We start from the raw sequence: 16,627 nt of genomic DNA, 5'->3' as shown, positions 1-16,627 counted from the left end.
TTATTAGATTGTCTTAAAATGAGTTAGATCAGTATGAATATAAATGCTACTGAAAGGCTGTCTTTCAAAATGTATTCCTTGAAGGGTTACAAACCTTAATTTCAGCCTAAAATTCATGGTCTGTTTATATTTACTTATTTTTGTGCCCGCATTGTCCTTTTGCTTAAATAGCTCTTAGCTCTCCATTGTGTTTAGCGCCCCCCTACCCCTACTCCCCATTTTCTTATCAGAAGAAATCCAAGTTGCCTTTAGCCTTCACTTTCATGCCAAGATATTGGCATGTCTAAAACACTGCAGCTGCAAAGCCAAGCAACAGGCTGTTGGCTGCCCGGTAGCATGTACCACATGATGTTAAGCTGAAATACTATTAATAAGCAACTTCTGTTCTCTTGCCTCCTCTAAAACAGAGCAAATATTAAAAAAGAGAAATTAGGATTTATTTAAATATAGAAATTCATATTCTAAACTAATGAGAAATACTTGTCAAACTCTGTGATTTTTTTTTTTTTCCATTGCTTTTTGGACCCAAACTTTCCTGAAGTTCTGAATTCAGGTTTCTGATCCAGCTAAAAAGTATTTATGCCAACATTATATTACTGCTGTTTTCCTATTAACTACACATCTAAATAAATCTAAGAATGAATTGTTATAATCATTTTCAATTTTGATCCACTAATGTAATTACTTGTTTGGACTCCCATTGCCCTCATATTAGAGATGACTAAATCCAGATTGTTTTCCTCTGCTGATTACTTACAATGAAACTGTCAATGAACTGCATCAACACAGAAACTAACAAGTTTATGGAATATACAGCATGATAGGAGAGAGGAGTTCTTGACCAATAATCAGAGCATGTGATATATGGTCTCAGGTATGTAGTATCCCCATTATGGGGATACCAAAGAAACTCGATCTCTGTGCAGGAGGTATCTGGCAATCCATGTTTGAGGTCTTTTGCAGGTCAACTGCAGGGGTCAGGAAATCCACCCCACCCCCAATAATGCATTATTTTGCTTCTGGGTTCTTCCTCACCTTCCTCTGAAATATTGGACATTAACAACAACTAGAGGTTGGAGTTTGACTGAAATGTGTTGGTCCTGGAACTCAGATGTGCTGGGCCAGACCATCTCATGCACTCTTTTGTACGAAGGATTCTGTCAGTTCTGGGGACTGGACTTGATGGACCAGGAGACTTCTTCCAGTTCTTAGTCTTTAACAGACTGGTTTTTATTCTTTTGATTCTGACATATATGGATGTACTGTATTTTATTCATCTGGATTTGCTATAACTGATGCAGGGGAACACTGTGTCTCACTGTTTTAGTTCTATCTACAGCTTTACCCTGTGGTCCAATATCACACCGCAACATTTTGACAAGCTGTCACCCTTTGTTGTGGATTGAATAGAATCCATGATCTGTACGTTCCCTGGTGTTACTACTAGTTTAGCATCACATGCTCATGTGAGGTCCATAAATCTAGTTATGTCTTCTAAGGAATTAGAATCTCAGATAAAGTATTTACATTATCAAAGCAACAGGTATGCTAAGCAGAAAATTTTCAGTTTTTCAAACCAATATGTAGCTCTTGGAACAATCCTACCAGGGAAGAGATTTGTCAAGCTTTCCAATGTCATTTTGTTACTTGAAAGGGAATTGATATGATAATGGTGATTTGCAGGTTTCTTGATTTATAGCTAAGGTGTAACAAATGAGTCTTCTCTGTCTTAAATAGGAAAGATAAAGGCAAACTAAAATTATAGGGCTCCACATTATTTGCAGGCTTAAGACAGTGCTAGATACAACTCACTGGATTTTTGCTGCAATGCTTTTCCTTTCTCCACATGAAGCATTCAGTTTCATAGATTTCATAGACATTAGAGACTGGAAGGGACCTCACAAAATCGAGTCCAGCCCCCCTGCCATAGGCAGGAAGTCTGCTGGGGTCAAATGATCCCAGCAAGATAAGCATCCAAACACCTTTTGAAAGAGTCCAGAGTAGGAGCTTGCACCATCTTTGGGGGCAGAATCTGTTCCAGACCCTGGACACTTGGACTGTAAAGAAGTTTTTCCTTATGTCTAGTCTAAATCGGCCTTCCAGAAGTTTGTGGCCATTAGACCTTGTTATCCCTTGGGGAGCCCTGTTGAACAACTGTTCTCCCAGATCCTGGTGCACCCCCCCCTTAGATACTTATAGGTTGCCACCAAGTCCCCCCTGAGCCTTCTCTAGGCTGAAGAGTCCCATGTCCCTCAGCCTCTCCTCATGAGGCTTACTCTTGGCCCTTGTTCATGTGAGTGGCTGTCCTTTAGACTCTCAAGCTTATCCACGTCCCTCCTGAAGTGCGGGGCCCAAAACTGGATGCAGTACTCCAACTGTGGCCTCACTAAGGCCAAGTAGAGTGGGAGGATGACATCCCTGGTTTTGCTTGAAATGCATTGGTGGATGCATGCCAGAGTTTGGGTTGCTTTGCCAGCCACAGCATCGCATTGGTGGCTCATATTCATTTTGTGGTCAAACAAGACCCCCAAGTCTCTTTCGGTTGTGGTGCTCAGCACTGCTGAGCTGGTAAGTATGATGCTGGTTTTTCCTCCCAAGGTAGAGCACCCTGCACTTTTAGGTTTTGGTCCGCCCACCTTGCCTTCCGTTAGCCTGTTGCTGATGGAACTTTTGATAATTTTCTGCAGGATCTTTCCAGGGGGATGGATGTCAGACTGATTGGCCTGTAACTGGCCTGTAATTTCCTGGATCTTCCTTCCTTCCTTTCTTAAAGATTGGGACCACGTTGGCTCTTTTCCAGTCCTCTGGTACCTCTCCCAAGCACCACGAGTCCTCATATATCTTAGTCATAGGCCATGCTATGATGTCTGCCAGCTCCTTCAGGACTTTCCAGTGCATTCTGTCCAGGCCTGTGGACTTATGGATGTCTAGCCTCTCAAGGTGTTCCCTCACTTGATCTATATAATTGTGTAGCATCTCCCACCCCCTGGATGCTTTGCAATACAATATAATAACTTTGTATTTTCCAGTTGTTGTTTTCCTTTCCATGTGAGCTGTACCAGACCTGTATTTATTTATTAGGGTGACATGCTGCCTGTCTCAAATGTGCAGTGACATCTTAACTGAGTGGCAATTTAAATGCTGAATAATATTGTATACATCTTTTTTTTTTTTTTTTTTTTTTTTAACAATTTTAGCATTATAGAAGTTGTTCTCTCTTCACACCAGCATTATTGTAAAGTCAGTCCTGTATCATGATGGAGTGAGCTAAGGATGGGAGAACTACTTAAATGGATTTCCTTAATGGCTGTCCAAACTGAGTATTTGGCAGCCTTATTCTCTATGTTCTGCTCTTACTCATACTGCCTTTTGCTGCTTTTTCACAAAGCCATGCATCTCTTTCATTCCTGACACACAAGATGAACTAAGCATGACACACCACTACCGCATTATCATGCTGGGGCTTGATACTACTTAAACAATACTGGGATTTTCAAGATTGCCAATCAAATAAATGTTTGGACATATCTGTGGTTATAACCTATTGCATTCAGCAGTTTAAGAGGAGTACAATTATTTGTCCCATCTCTTGAAGGTTTTGACTGTTTACTTGGCCTGTGAAAAAATCTGATATAGCTCTCTTAAATATAGTTTAAAAGGGAAAAAAAAAAGCAATATCATTTTAACAGCAAAAGAAATGGTGAGTGTATCTATTCAGGTTTACTGTTCATCAGTAGACTGAAATTCATCTTTTAAGGGAAATTCATCTGGGGGTGAAAGAAAGTGCGTGTATTTGAGACCAAAAACCCCCCACAGTGTATTCTATTGTTTCATTTGTTTCATGTAAGCTTTTTTCCTTTGGTAGATTACTATTTTTTTTACTAGTGTCACCTGGTGTCTTTTAGTCTGAACACATTCTTCTAAGACTAGCACAGTTTAGAAAAAAGCACTACTATTACTAGGGCAGAATAAGCTTTTCGGTATTCTAAATTGGGACATTTCTGCCCTTAACAAAGCATGGTCAGGACAGGATGATTCAACACTTAATGCCTTTAGATGAATATCTAAAAAAAAGTCTAGTGAAAAATGAGACAGGATGTTAGCTGACTGGTTGGAAGCATAAATCACTTGCGTATAAAAGCATGTGTTTGGAGGGAAATGGTTGGACAGACAGGGAATAATACATTGTTGAACTTTCCATACCTTTTCTTTCAGAACGAAGGAGCATGCCATATCCCGTAGTGTTTTTCAGAAGGCCTCTACCTTGTAAATCCTATTTCCGTTATTATAGGACAGCCAGGTCCTTCTTCAGAGTTTTGTCACCTGGTGGTAAAATAACTGTCTGGCTTTTTTTCTTTTTCACTTAATAGAAACAAGACTGCTAATGGGGATTATCGGAAGGAGCACAGAGAAAGGAGTCGCAGCCCAATAGAACGGGCTGCTGCGCCAACAATGAGCCTTCATGCCAATCACATGTATGCCTCAATCCCAAGCCTGACCATGGATCAACCTCTAGCACTGACCAAAAATAGCATGGATGCAACCCGAACAGTCGGCATCACGCCCACGCTGACTTCTCTGGAACGGCAGCAGGTACTTGGCTTCTAGATTGACAAGAGACTCTAGTGCTTGTAGGAAGCCTTGCTGTACACTCACACTGATGACTTCCCAGACATAAACAGAATATGTGGTGAATGACAATAGGTAGGCGAAAACATTATTCAGGCAAAACCTATTATTTATTTAGTTTCACAATTTTTTAAAGATACGGAGCTATCGTGTTTCAGTGCGTTTCATGCGGAAAATTGGCCAGCTGTTTTGAAGTATAAGTCCTCCTAAACTCATTCCTCAATAACTCACCTATTTTATGTTTTGATCAGCTAGTTAATGTGCATGTTTAAGTTAGAAATGCAAGGTTGCTGAAACACCTGGTTCACTTTGCCCCAGATGCGGTTTAGCAGGGCCCCAATAGATTGCAACTGGTGACATCTCACAGGTACAAGGACAGTTAGCCATACTTTTTTATCTTTGAAAATCTCTCACCCTGCTACTGAACAGGGAGTATGTTCTATCATTGTTTCTTTTATAAAACAGTACCAAACAGTACTGAAGGGGTCTTCTTTCTCTATAATAGTTTCACTTTCCAACCCAAATGAAGGAGATGGCATAAGGCAAGATCTTAAGCAGTGGTATAGCCCTGCTGGTATGGTGTTGTAGTGGGACTTTTTCCCCCATGTGGTGTGCAGTGTCCACTTCATTTAAACAATCCCTACAGTTCTGCAGAAAGGTGGTTTGTATTGCATGCTAAATAATCCTCCAGGATCCTATAGATATCAAACATTATGTTCCTTTTCAGAACTGAAGAGGATGAAAAGTCAGGGTTTTTTGTTTGGGCAGCAACATACTAGAGGCTGCAGCAAGCTTCCGTGTGGGAAGTTCAGCTGAGATACACACGCAGACACCTCTTCCTTCCTTACCATGGTTGACTGCAAAGAGGTGGAGGCATCTTTCAGATAGGGGAAAATTTCCATTTGTCATAATTTCCAAGGGTTTTCCCAATATAGCTTGCAAATAAGCTTTCAGATAGATCAGCAAAGTATGCCAATGGCTAGAATATTGTTTTTTCCCTCAACCTCTTTTAAGGTTCAGCAGTACAGTCCTTTGCCTACAGCTCTTGTGTATATGTCCAACCAAGGCTATTCTTTTTTCGCTTTTATCTGAGTAGAAATGACCAATTTACCCTCAGATTGCTGCTATCTTGCTATTGTTCCATACACAACAGTTCTTTTCTGCCTCTCAACAGTTTTTTCAGTGATGAGAGGAAGTGACAGCCTTCCATTTGACAACATACGTACTCTTTAATAGTACTGCTGCTGTTTCTCAGCCTGCCGCACTGCTGGGTTTGTTTTGGAAAGTGGTTGTACTGGACTCTGACCTTAGCCAGCTTTTTCTTCTTTTTTTTTTTGGTGTATTGAGCTGGGTTGCAGTTTAGTTTCTTGAGGAAATAAGATGGTGAAGTGAGACCTTGCTAAGATAATAGTACAGAAATCAAGTAGGACTAATAATGTATATGGAAAACTGGAAGCTCTAAAGTGATTGTACCTTAGGTTGAAACCTGTCTTAATATTCTACATAAAGTGTATCTGCTGCTGTTTCCAAAGAGGAGTTGTAGGAAAAAACACTGGGTTTGGACTAGTGCACTGGTGATCAGCAATTATAGTCACTGTTACTAAATTATTTGTAGCCTCTCCTGTATTTGCACAATGTGGAAGAAGCCTAGACAGTGTTAATGCAGACCTGAGGAGGGCACTTTTTGTCCCAAAGCTTGTATACTATCATTCCCAACTATACATTTGGTTCAGTAGAGGATATCACCAAAAAACCCCTTGCTGCTTACACATTTCCTGGACCACTGTGACAAAAACATTCCAATCCTACTAATGTTAACAGACATTCTTGTGAAGTCCAAAAAATGATGCAAAAAGGAAATTCATCCTTCTATTGTATGCCTGAGTAGCCATAGATAAGTGTGTGTATATGTATAAAATAAATATTTTTGGAGAAACACACCTGGGGCCAGGTAAAGCCAATAGTGTACAGGCAGTCCTCGGACTTATGACACAATTGGTTCCTGAAAACCGCGTGTTAAGTCAAAACGTTGCAACTCAGAACCAATTTTCTCATAAGAAACAGTGTTATAAATGGGGGGGTTGGTTCCTGAACTAAGGCATGATACCCTATTTTCACCAAAAATACCCCAGAATTTTGTACTCGATAAATTACGGATGAGTAATATAGCTACATTAATGTATTTATATTGTAATTAGCAGTCATATTGATATGGAAGAACTTCTTTGAGGTGACTTTGCTGGACTTTTTGAAGGGCTCTTGGTTGGACTTTTTGAAGGGTTCTTGGCTGGAGTCTTCTTGGGAGTCTTGGCTGCAGTTTTTTTCTGGAGTCCTGTCTGCTTTCTTAAAGAAAGTGTCCAAGGAAGTTTGGACAGATGTTCTCCAGGGAGATGAGCGATGCAGCAAATTTCCTTGCTGGCGTGACATTGCATTGGAACAAGTGTTGTAAAGTTGAAACTGACATCATAAAGTTGAAACAGGGTGTCAATTTATAAAACTTGTAAGTGCAAAACATTGCAACTCAAAACGTTGTAAGTCGAGGAATGCCTGTATTCATCTATGCAGCCGTGTAAAATGTCTGTAAAATTAAATTTCTTACCCTTGTGCCTTGATGCAAAGTAATCAAGTAACTGGAACATTTTTCCATTTTGTTTACTTTAAGTACATTTGACTTTGCTACCACAGTAGTAAAATTCAAATGGTATTGTTGCCTATTGTATCTAGAAAAAATAATGCAAAAAATCCTATCCTACTTATTTTACTTTATGTAGCTGACACTTGACTTAACAGCTTTGATCTTGCAAAGAAACAAAATCTCTGTTCAGTTTGCTTAGGCAGAGCTAATGCTGAACAATTCAAGCCCTTCCCTTCCCTTCCCTTCCCTTCCCCTTTGTATTTTTCAGTTCCATTGACTTTGTGTTGAGGATAGATGATGTACTCTTTGCAGTTCACTGTGAAAACTTCACAGATGTTTGGCTAACTCTGGGCACTTGTGTTAAAGTTGCAGATTCTCAGTGTTCATTTTATTTATCTATGACAAGATGAGATTTTCTCATTGTAAAAAATATATGAAAAGTTTTTAAATACTTTTGTATAAGTATATGGGTTTCATTAAGGCAGAAACCAGGATCAGTACTTTATACAAGTTCCTATTTGTCATCTGATTATCAAGTGGAAAAAGTTATACTACCTTAGAATGTACCTGTTTAAAATCTATTATGGAAAGTTTAATGAAGGTACCTAGTGACAGAGTATTTTGGAAAAGATCACTTGTATTTGTAGGAATTGGAAATAATGGCTCCAATATTGCTCAGGGTTTGGTTTGGTTTTTTGTTACCTTTCATATTTCATATCAATATGGAGAGTGTGGTTTGGTGGCCACAACACAGAGTTGACAATTCATCAGGCTGGGTAAGCAATTTTATGGGCACACTTTAAGTTCATAACTACTCAAAGCATGCTGTATTCATTTGGGGTTTGTGTGCACAGAACTGAAAATCCATAATGCACTAAAATGAAAATAGTGCTTATAAAACCAAGACTTTCTATGTTTATTATGCATATCAAGGAGCAGTCTGGAAAGAGAATACTTTGAGTCTTAAAATGGGTGAGAGCTGGTATAACCATGCTGTAAGGTGGTTAAAATGAGTAAACCTGCTGTAAAGGTTGCCAGGTCATTCCATAGAGCAGTCATTTTTATATAGTAATTTTATTTTTAGCAGAGGTGCAGGGGACCCAGTTTCATAAACAGTTTTCAAGTTCTATAACAAAAAACTGTACCTGCATTTTTATTTTAAGCTGTCAGTGCAAAGTACAGAGTGGGATTTGGCTGCTTGCAGTTTAATATACTGCACTGAATTAGACTGGGGATTACTGGCACTGAGAATTGCTTTTTTATCTTGTATGTAATGCAGTGTATTTGCTTGCAGCTGATAGAGAACCTGGTTAAATTTATTTCAGTTCACATATGCTGTTCAAGTGATTGTGTGATAAACAACTGCTGGTGTTTGTTTCAGTGACCCTGTTGAAAGACAGTTGTGTTCTTTTTCCTCACAGAACCGTCCATCTGTAATCACATGTGCCTCTGCAAACAACCGTAACTGTAATCTCTCACACTGCCCCATTGCCCACAGTGGCTGTGGTTCAGCGGTGCCAACAAGTTATAGAAGACCATCTAGCAGTAAGTTATGCTTCTACACTGTTTCCTTTTCAAGGCTTTGGGCTTGCATGGATTTATAGCCAGATTCCCCAAAGACAGTTAAAAACTGTCATTTTTGTTGGAAAAAATGGTATAGTTTGCCCTGTCTTGCTATTGTCTCAGAGCTTATGTAATGAATTGGCATTTCCACCTTAAATATAATAAAAGTAAAACTTTTATTGTGATCATTTTCCCCACAAAATTATTGGGCTCTGTTTGCTTTTGATTACTTTATCAAAATGAAAATAACTTTTCTTCTAACGGTCAGCAGAGCAGACTTATCCTGGGCTTCCAGGCAAACCTAAGAGTCTTTACAGTGGTGCAAAAACATATCTGACTAGAATTTCAGAAGTAGTTATTTGAGTTAGTATGAAATCAGGCAAGAAGGTAGGTTAGGGTAGCACCTTACAGACTAACTTGTTCAGAAAAAATCAGATGCCTACAAAAACATGCCTCTCCCAAATCAAAACAAATGCTACCAGGGTTTCCTAGTAGCAAAAAAACAAAGACAAAAAATGCCCAGAAAAAAAAAGTGGCGTAGTGCATGCTACAATACCATGCAGTGGAACAAGCAGAGGCTTGGTCCTCCGAGGAGACACTCTGGGTGCCAGCCAGAGCATCTCCTCTCCTCCATTTGTGCCCTGGCACACTTGGAGCTGGGAGGAGCTTGACAAGGGCAGTTTACCCAAAGCAAGACAGTGTCCCGCAAGAAAGTGCACATGCAGGGGTATGTGCTGAGACACAAAGTAGTGGCACAAAGTTGTACCTCTACTACTTGTGCCTCTGTAGGTGCACACCCCTGCACATCTGGATGTGGCCTGTGGTGCCACTTTTCCCTGCCTTCTGATTGGAACTTGGAGGAAAGTTGTGTATATCTTAAGGATGGAACAAAATTCAGCTCATTCTTTAGCTGTGTTTGATCTGCAGATCTAATGCATGAAAAACAGCAAAAACCAATCACGTTTTGTAATTAAATCTACATCGACAGGCCCTTGTGCAAGCACAGAGTTCCATTATCGTGCTTATTTGTGTCTCTTGTCATTGCTTAACTAGGAAGGTTCTATTTTTACGTATTTATCAAAAAGCAGCAATGGAGTGGAAGCACTTTTTGATAATTTAAAAAAAATTAAAACACCAGAGAAGAGAACAAAGTAGGTAGTGATGTGTGTTTTCAATTTAAACAATAGCAAACCCAGCACCATAAAATCCCAAACTCCTTCTACCACTTCCTCTCATATGCTGAATGATTTCCAGGATAGGGTTCTGTTTATAAAGCCACGCGCCTTCATTGCAGAGTCATCTTTGCCCTCAGCCCACTCTGAGCTGTGCTGTTTTTCTTATCTTGGGTATGGTCCTTTACTTAATGCACCTTAGAAGATTTAGGCTTCTGCCTTGTTCGGAGGCCTTGGAATCCACAAGAAAGCAGGTTCCCTTCCAAGTTCTCATACTGGCTGCTCTGTCAAACTAAGTCTCTCACCCCATTCTCATTAATAAATTGAGCGACTGCAGCATTGATGCCTACACAGTTGGATGGGCCAGAAATTGGCTAATGCGGCGCACCCAGAGAGGGGTGGTGGACGGGTCGTACTCGACCTGGCGGGATGTGAATAGTGGGCTCAGTCCTGGGGGCCTACACTGTTCAACATCTTCATCAGCGACTTGGGCGAGGGGGTGGAAAACACGTTGTCCAAGTTTGCCAATGACACCAAGATGTGGGGAGAGGTAGGCACGCTCGAAGGGAGAGAGAGAGGCTGCAATTAGATTTAGACAGATTACAGAAGTGGGCGGATGGTAATAGGATGGGCTTCAATGTGGTAAGTGCAGGGTGCTGCACCTGGGGAGAAGGAATCCACAGCATACATACAAGTTGGGGAGCTCCCCCCTTGAGAGCACAGAGGCAGAAAGGGATCTTGGAGTCATTATTGACTCCAAGATGAACATGAACCGCCAATGCCAGACCGCAGCCAGCAAAGCCAACCGCACCTTGTTGTGCATCCAAAGATGCATCTCAAGCCGGTCCAGAGAGGTGATACTCCTGTACGAGACATTGGTCCGGCCTCAACTGGAGTACTGCGTCCAGTTCTGGGCACCGCACTTTAAGAAGGATGTGGCCTGCCTTGAGAAGGTTCAGAGGAGGACCACCCGCTTGGTTGGAGGGCAACAGGGCAGGCCCTACGAGGAGAGGTTGTGGGAACTGAACCTGTTCAGCCTCAGCAAACGGAGGCTGAGGGGAGATTTGGTGGCTGCCTACAAACTTGTTAGGGGGAGATCAGCAGCAAATAGGAAGGGTCCTATTCCCCCCAGCAGCACCTGGGGCAACAAGGAATAATGGCCAGAAGCTGCTGGAGAATAGGTTCGGGTTAGAGATTAGGAGGCACTATTTCACTGTTAGGGTGGCTAGGATCTGGAACCAACTTCCTAGGGAAGTGGTCCTCGCTCCTACCGTGGGTAAATTAAAAAGGAGGTTGGATGAACACCTGTCCGGGGTCATGGGATCCCAGCGTGTGCTCCGGCCAGTGGCGGGGGGGTCAAACTAGATGATCTATTTAGGTCCCTTCTGACCCCTAACTACTATGAAACTATTAAGTGGAGGGTGATTGCTATACTCCCACTTTGCAGATGGGCTGGAGCTTTCCTCCAGTACAGGTTTTAACTTTAATTCCAATTAGAATTTTTTGTTGAAAACTTGATACTTTCTTTCCCAGTGGTGCAAGCCTGTTCCCCATCACACCACCGTCCAGAGCACAATCTTTCATTCCCTCTTACAGCCTGTACACACGAGCAACACTTTCAAAATTACCTAAGTCTCGTGGAAAGGCAACAGGATTTGGGTTCCTTAGGCCATGTCACACTGTTTAGTCAGACTGACAGTTTGCTTCCAATCCTGGCTTCTAGCAAAATGCAGAATCCCCTGAAAAAGTCTTTTCATTGGAATCGCTGCCAGATTAATGTTAAGCACTTCCAGAAAATGTTTTCTCTTCATTTCTTTGGGGTGTATCTATACTTGGCATACCATTTGCTTGAAAAGAACATAGTGAATCCTTTCAGTAGCAAGCAGGGACTCAGCAGGTTATAATGACATGGAATGGGAAACTGGCAGATTTTTAGGATGTTAAAAGTAAAACACCTTAGCATGTCATTTGCATAAACTTTGAAACAGCAAACACTTTGGAACATAATAAGAGAGAATTATTTTCAACTTTGACCTGCCTCTGTTGCAGTGGTTGGTATTACTAACATTACTAATCTCTCATTTATGGGTATTCACAGCCTCCCCTTTTCTAGAACAAAACAATGTGAAAAACCCAGGAGAAAAAAACAAACAGATCTAGATCAGCTGTAGGGTAACTGAAGGAAAGAGGACCCTGAAGCCTGTAGCACCTGGATTCTGCATTGAAATAATTGATTTTTCCTACCTGTTCTCCCCCTCTAGCTACCACTGCCTGTGATCCAGTGGTGGAAGAGCATTTCCGCAGAAGCCTTGGCAAGAATTACAAAGAGCCTGAGCCAGTGGCAAACTCTGTCTCCATCACAGGATCGGTTGATGACCACTTTGCCAAAGCACTTGGGGATACATGGCTTCAAATTAAAGCTGCAAAGGATGGAGTGTCTAGCAGTCCTGAGTCTGCTTCAAGGCGGGGCCAGTCTTCCCCTTCTTCCCACATGATCAATCACAATCACTCACCCTCTGTAGTCTCATGAAGGGAAGACCATCATGTTTGTGAATTTGCATGGTTTGACTGAGCTTTGAACAGTGCTTAACGAATAGTGTTGGGGAAGGAGAGATTAGTTTTCAACACATTTTTGTGTACTGACTTGGTATTTGTCAAGGGTGCCCTAAAGGCGATAGCAGGAACTATTTTATAAAGATTTGTCTGATGTAGTGCATCCTTTTTCCCTGCCTCGGTTACCAAAGAAACCTCTGATGAAAATCTGCTGCCCCTTTAAAATATATGCACGCTAATCCACAGAAAAGCCATTACACGTAGTTGTTTGACCCAAATGTTTTTGCTTTTGTTAGCTACTTGAGACTAGAATTTGTCTGGTTTGCTTTCATTGCCTTTTTCTTTCTTTCTGTGAAGTACTTTTGTATGTATATACTTGAAAAGAACTGTCATGTATGATTTGCACTATTGGAGGAGGACTAAAGTTGCATGGCAACTTTATGCAAGACATTAATATTCTGAGGGCAAACTGCTGAAAAAAAGGTTTAAGGATGACATTTTTATCTGCTTGATTATTTTCTTAAAGCAAAACAGCTTTAGAAGGGGAAGTCTCATACAGGTTATAGGTCTTTCTCTCTTTAGACTTCAGGTGTTTAGTGCTTGCAACTGGACTGCATAATTTACAAAACACGGGCATTTAACTGTTTCCTAAACACTGCAGTTTGTTAGAATAGAGTTGAAGTTGGAGGGTTCAATAGTGCTTAAAGATGCATGTTTTACAAAAAAAATAGCTGGTATCTATTAATGTATAGACAGTAAGAACCATAATACTTATTAGCTTTTCTTCAGAATTAGTTTATTTTTGTCAGTAACAGTCCTAGATATACTTACTGCTGGTACAGTTGTACTGTATGATATTTGTATTTGATATTCACTTTAGTAGCAGCCAGCAAAAAGAGGACAGCCTCAGGACGGCCTCAAATGAAGCAGTTTAGAAATATATGATGTGTGGTACAGGATGCTACAGCTTTGCGCATGACTGAGTAATCATTAATGTTGCAGCATTGTCTGCTTAACATGAAGTTGCTTTCTCAAACTTAAGTCTGTGTAATCCAATGATAGCTAGCTATGGAAACTTCTAACTTTAAATATCTTGGCTGGACAACAGATTGTTATAGTTTGTGAAATATGATCTTTAATGTTTAAGCTTACTCAAACCTATGCCAAGGCAGCATACATTCCTCCATTAGAAAATGTTATACAGGTATTATCGCATTTATTATCATTTGCTATATTAATAGCTACTAACTAGAAATTAGGTAATAGAGGCAGGCATAAAAACAGCTGTGTTTAATACTAAAGAGCTTCTCTTCTTTTTTTTTGTTAAATATAACTACTCTCCCCCCATACATTCCATCATCCCAGTACAGTTACAGCTAGATCTTTTTTATACTGGGTTTACCTGAAAAGACTGGTTCAGTATGGAAAGTTATGACTAGTTGGAAAATGAACTACATGTGATGTATTATGGACTGTGTTACAGTATTGGGTCCATTGTGGCTTTTTTTTCCTTTTTTTCCCCTTTTTTATGTTAAGCTATTTAATTTGAAAAAGGCACAGGGTAGAAGAGATCAGGGGACTGGCTTGGACTCATGCAAAGGAGATGGCTGCTCAATTTTTCCATTAATTTTTTTTTAAAGCAAAAAAAGAAAAAAAAACCCTAAGGCCCCCAGTTTTACACATTTCACTACCATTTTACTGGGTAGTCAACGCTTAACTGCTTTGGCATTCAGTACCCTACACTTGGATTATTAAAAGAACACTTTTTTATATAGGTAACTTTAAGACCATCGTTACGCTGTGCGTAAAGAATGTACAGAGAAATTTGTAGGTATTTTTTGAGGAACAATTAATTTGTTAATGATATGTAGCTATTTAATTTTTCCCTTTCCTTTATTGTAATCATTCTTTTTTTTTTTTTTGTTTGGAGAAAAAAGTTGATCTTTTTTTGTTGTAGATTTGTCTGTAATACAGTAAAAGTGCAGGAACACAGTTATTCTATGAGAACACTGCATTAGCATTAATAGCCACTAGTTTGTTATTGCTACAGGCTACTGAGCATTATAACAGTAAATACTAATACTGTAGATGGACTCTGTGGAAAATGTGACTCCTACGTTTCTTTGTAAACACAAGATAATATTTTTAAAGTTAATATGTTCAGTAATAGCTGTTTTACAAGGTCTCATTTACTTATCTGAGATAGGTAAATGGATTTGGGAGGCAATAAAGATTTAATGTGCTATGTCCAGTAGAACAAATTCATTAAACACAACTAAGCCAAAGGGTTGGGGGAGGTAAAAGGAAAATCAACTAAACTCACTGTAATAACGCATAGTGAAGTTTCTTCACAGAGCCACGTTCTCTACAGTTCAGTTTTACAGATGTGGAGAGAATCTTTTAATCTGTAATATACCGTTCTTTTGTGGCCTTGTTTCACCTGGGGAAAAAAAAAGGTTTGGCAGGCCATCTTTTTTTTTGTATTTTAAAAGTAGCCTTAAAGAACAATAAAGTGCTCTTAAATCACAGTGTCCTTATCCTTCTTATTTATACCTTACTCCCTCTAAATCTCCCCAGGACAGGGCCCAGTTTACTGGGAGGGAAAACAGTGCCAGGTCACTCCCCATTTTCCCTGATCTTCTGTCCTCATGATGGTCTCTGCACTTGGAGACCAAGTAACTAATGGTAGCAGCCTCCATTCTAGCGCTTGTTTGTGAGGCAGAGCAGTTACTGGGTAATGCCTGACAAGGAATGGAGTCCACTGGAGCCATCAAAGAGCCTTGTTGCTGCAGCAGAAGTTCTGAAAATACCAACAGCTTTGGGAGCTCTCTCTGCTTCCAGTATGGGTAAAAATGCCATTGAAACATTGTTGGCAGAATTCCCATTGATCGAGTCATTGAAAGATCTTCCAGTATCCTTCCTAAGGAGGGTTAAAGCAGCTGTTCATGTTTCTAATACAGCCACTAAGCAGTTACTGCTTTGGGTGAGAGAAAATAGAGCTATTCATACGTTTCTGTACTGTTTGAACTATGAAACGATTGTCTTCATTCCTTTCCACTTTGTCCTATTCCTCATATTTGTGAAGTGTATTTGTTCTGTACAAAACTACCTCCATACACTTTCCATTGACAGCAGTTGTATCTGAAACCAGGCTGTGCACTGCTCAGCACTAAGTATAGAGACAAGGATACGTTGCATTACAGCACCACCTTAGAAAATGTGGACTAAGGGGATTTTAGCAGGTCAAAGTTCATTTGACTTGAAACGTCCCTAAATTATGTTTGCTATTACCTAATTGTAAAAGAATTCAGAAGAACCTCAAAAACTTCTTCACTTGAATGGGAGAAATTTCAGCAGAGGCTGTAGAGGTGTGTGCGCAAAACTGCACATACTATTCTAAAACATGACAATTCATTATTGAACCTCATATGACAAAAGTCCTCATTGAAATCCGAGTTGCTTTAAAACCACGTGGCATCTCTTTATGACCATGGGTGCTTGTTACCTTTTTGGCACTATAGTGTATGGGGAACTTTGTAGTGATATAAAAATGTAGCATGACATATCCATACATACAGGGGGCAACGGGAAGCTGTTCTTTTGCTTCCCACTTCCCCTTACAGTAGGAGAGGAAGAGATGCTGCGCTCTTGTTCCCCCTTTTGGAGAGAGGAGCACTCTGGAATGCTGAAGTCTGAGAGACCACCCTGTAACACAACGTGTAACTGTCTATGCGTTACATGATGTGCTATGAAGAGGAGCACTATAAAGATGTTCTGGTTAGAAAAAGAAACTTGTTGTGGTAGACCAGGGGTCAGCGACCCCCAGCATGCAAGGCCATTTTGCTTGGCACGCCACGGCTAGCCCCAGTTCTGGGTGGCTGCTGCCAGAGACGGAGCCCGGGCTGCTGCCAGCAGGGCTTGCAGCATCCCAGGTGCCTGCTGGGAGCAGCCTGGGCTCCCGGCTGGCAGCAGCTACTCAGAGCCAGCTGCAGCCGGGAGGCTCCAAACAGCTATGCCGAGCTCCGGGCTCCAGCATCAGCTCTGCACCAGTGCGTCGGAGCAGGCAGTGTGGGAC

At 40.7% G+C, this 16,627-nt stretch overlaps 1 protein-coding gene across 4 annotated transcripts in view; it reads left to right on the top strand.

Annotated features, from left to right (window-relative positions):
• The window catches only part of VGLL4 (vestigial like family member 4), a 179,760-nt gene extending 164,680 nt beyond the window's left edge, over positions 1-15,080 (top strand). For all 4 annotated transcript variants that reach the window (XM_025215153.1, XM_025215154.1, XM_006033381.3 and 1 more), the window contains 3 exons: positions 4,371-4,593; positions 8,686-8,809; positions 12,261-15,080. In XM_025215153.1, coding sequence (XP_025070938.1) covers positions 4,371-4,593; positions 8,686-8,809; positions 12,261-12,529 — 616 coding nt within the window. In that variant the 3' untranslated portion in view covers positions 12,530-15,080. The remainder of the gene's footprint in view (positions 1-4,370; positions 4,594-8,685; positions 8,810-12,260) is intronic.
• The last annotated feature ends 1,547 nt before the right edge of the window (positions 15,081-16,627 follow it).

This window comes from Alligator sinensis, unplaced genomic scaffold, assembly GCF_000455745.1.
Source record: "Alligator sinensis unplaced genomic scaffold, ASM45574v1 scaffold1224_1, whole genome shotgun sequence".
NCBI classification, from domain to species: Eukaryota; Metazoa; Chordata; order Crocodylia; family Alligatoridae; genus Alligator; species Alligator sinensis.
The sequence above is the reverse complement of the archived record's forward strand: the minus strand, read 5'-3'. Positions and strand labels throughout refer to the sequence as shown.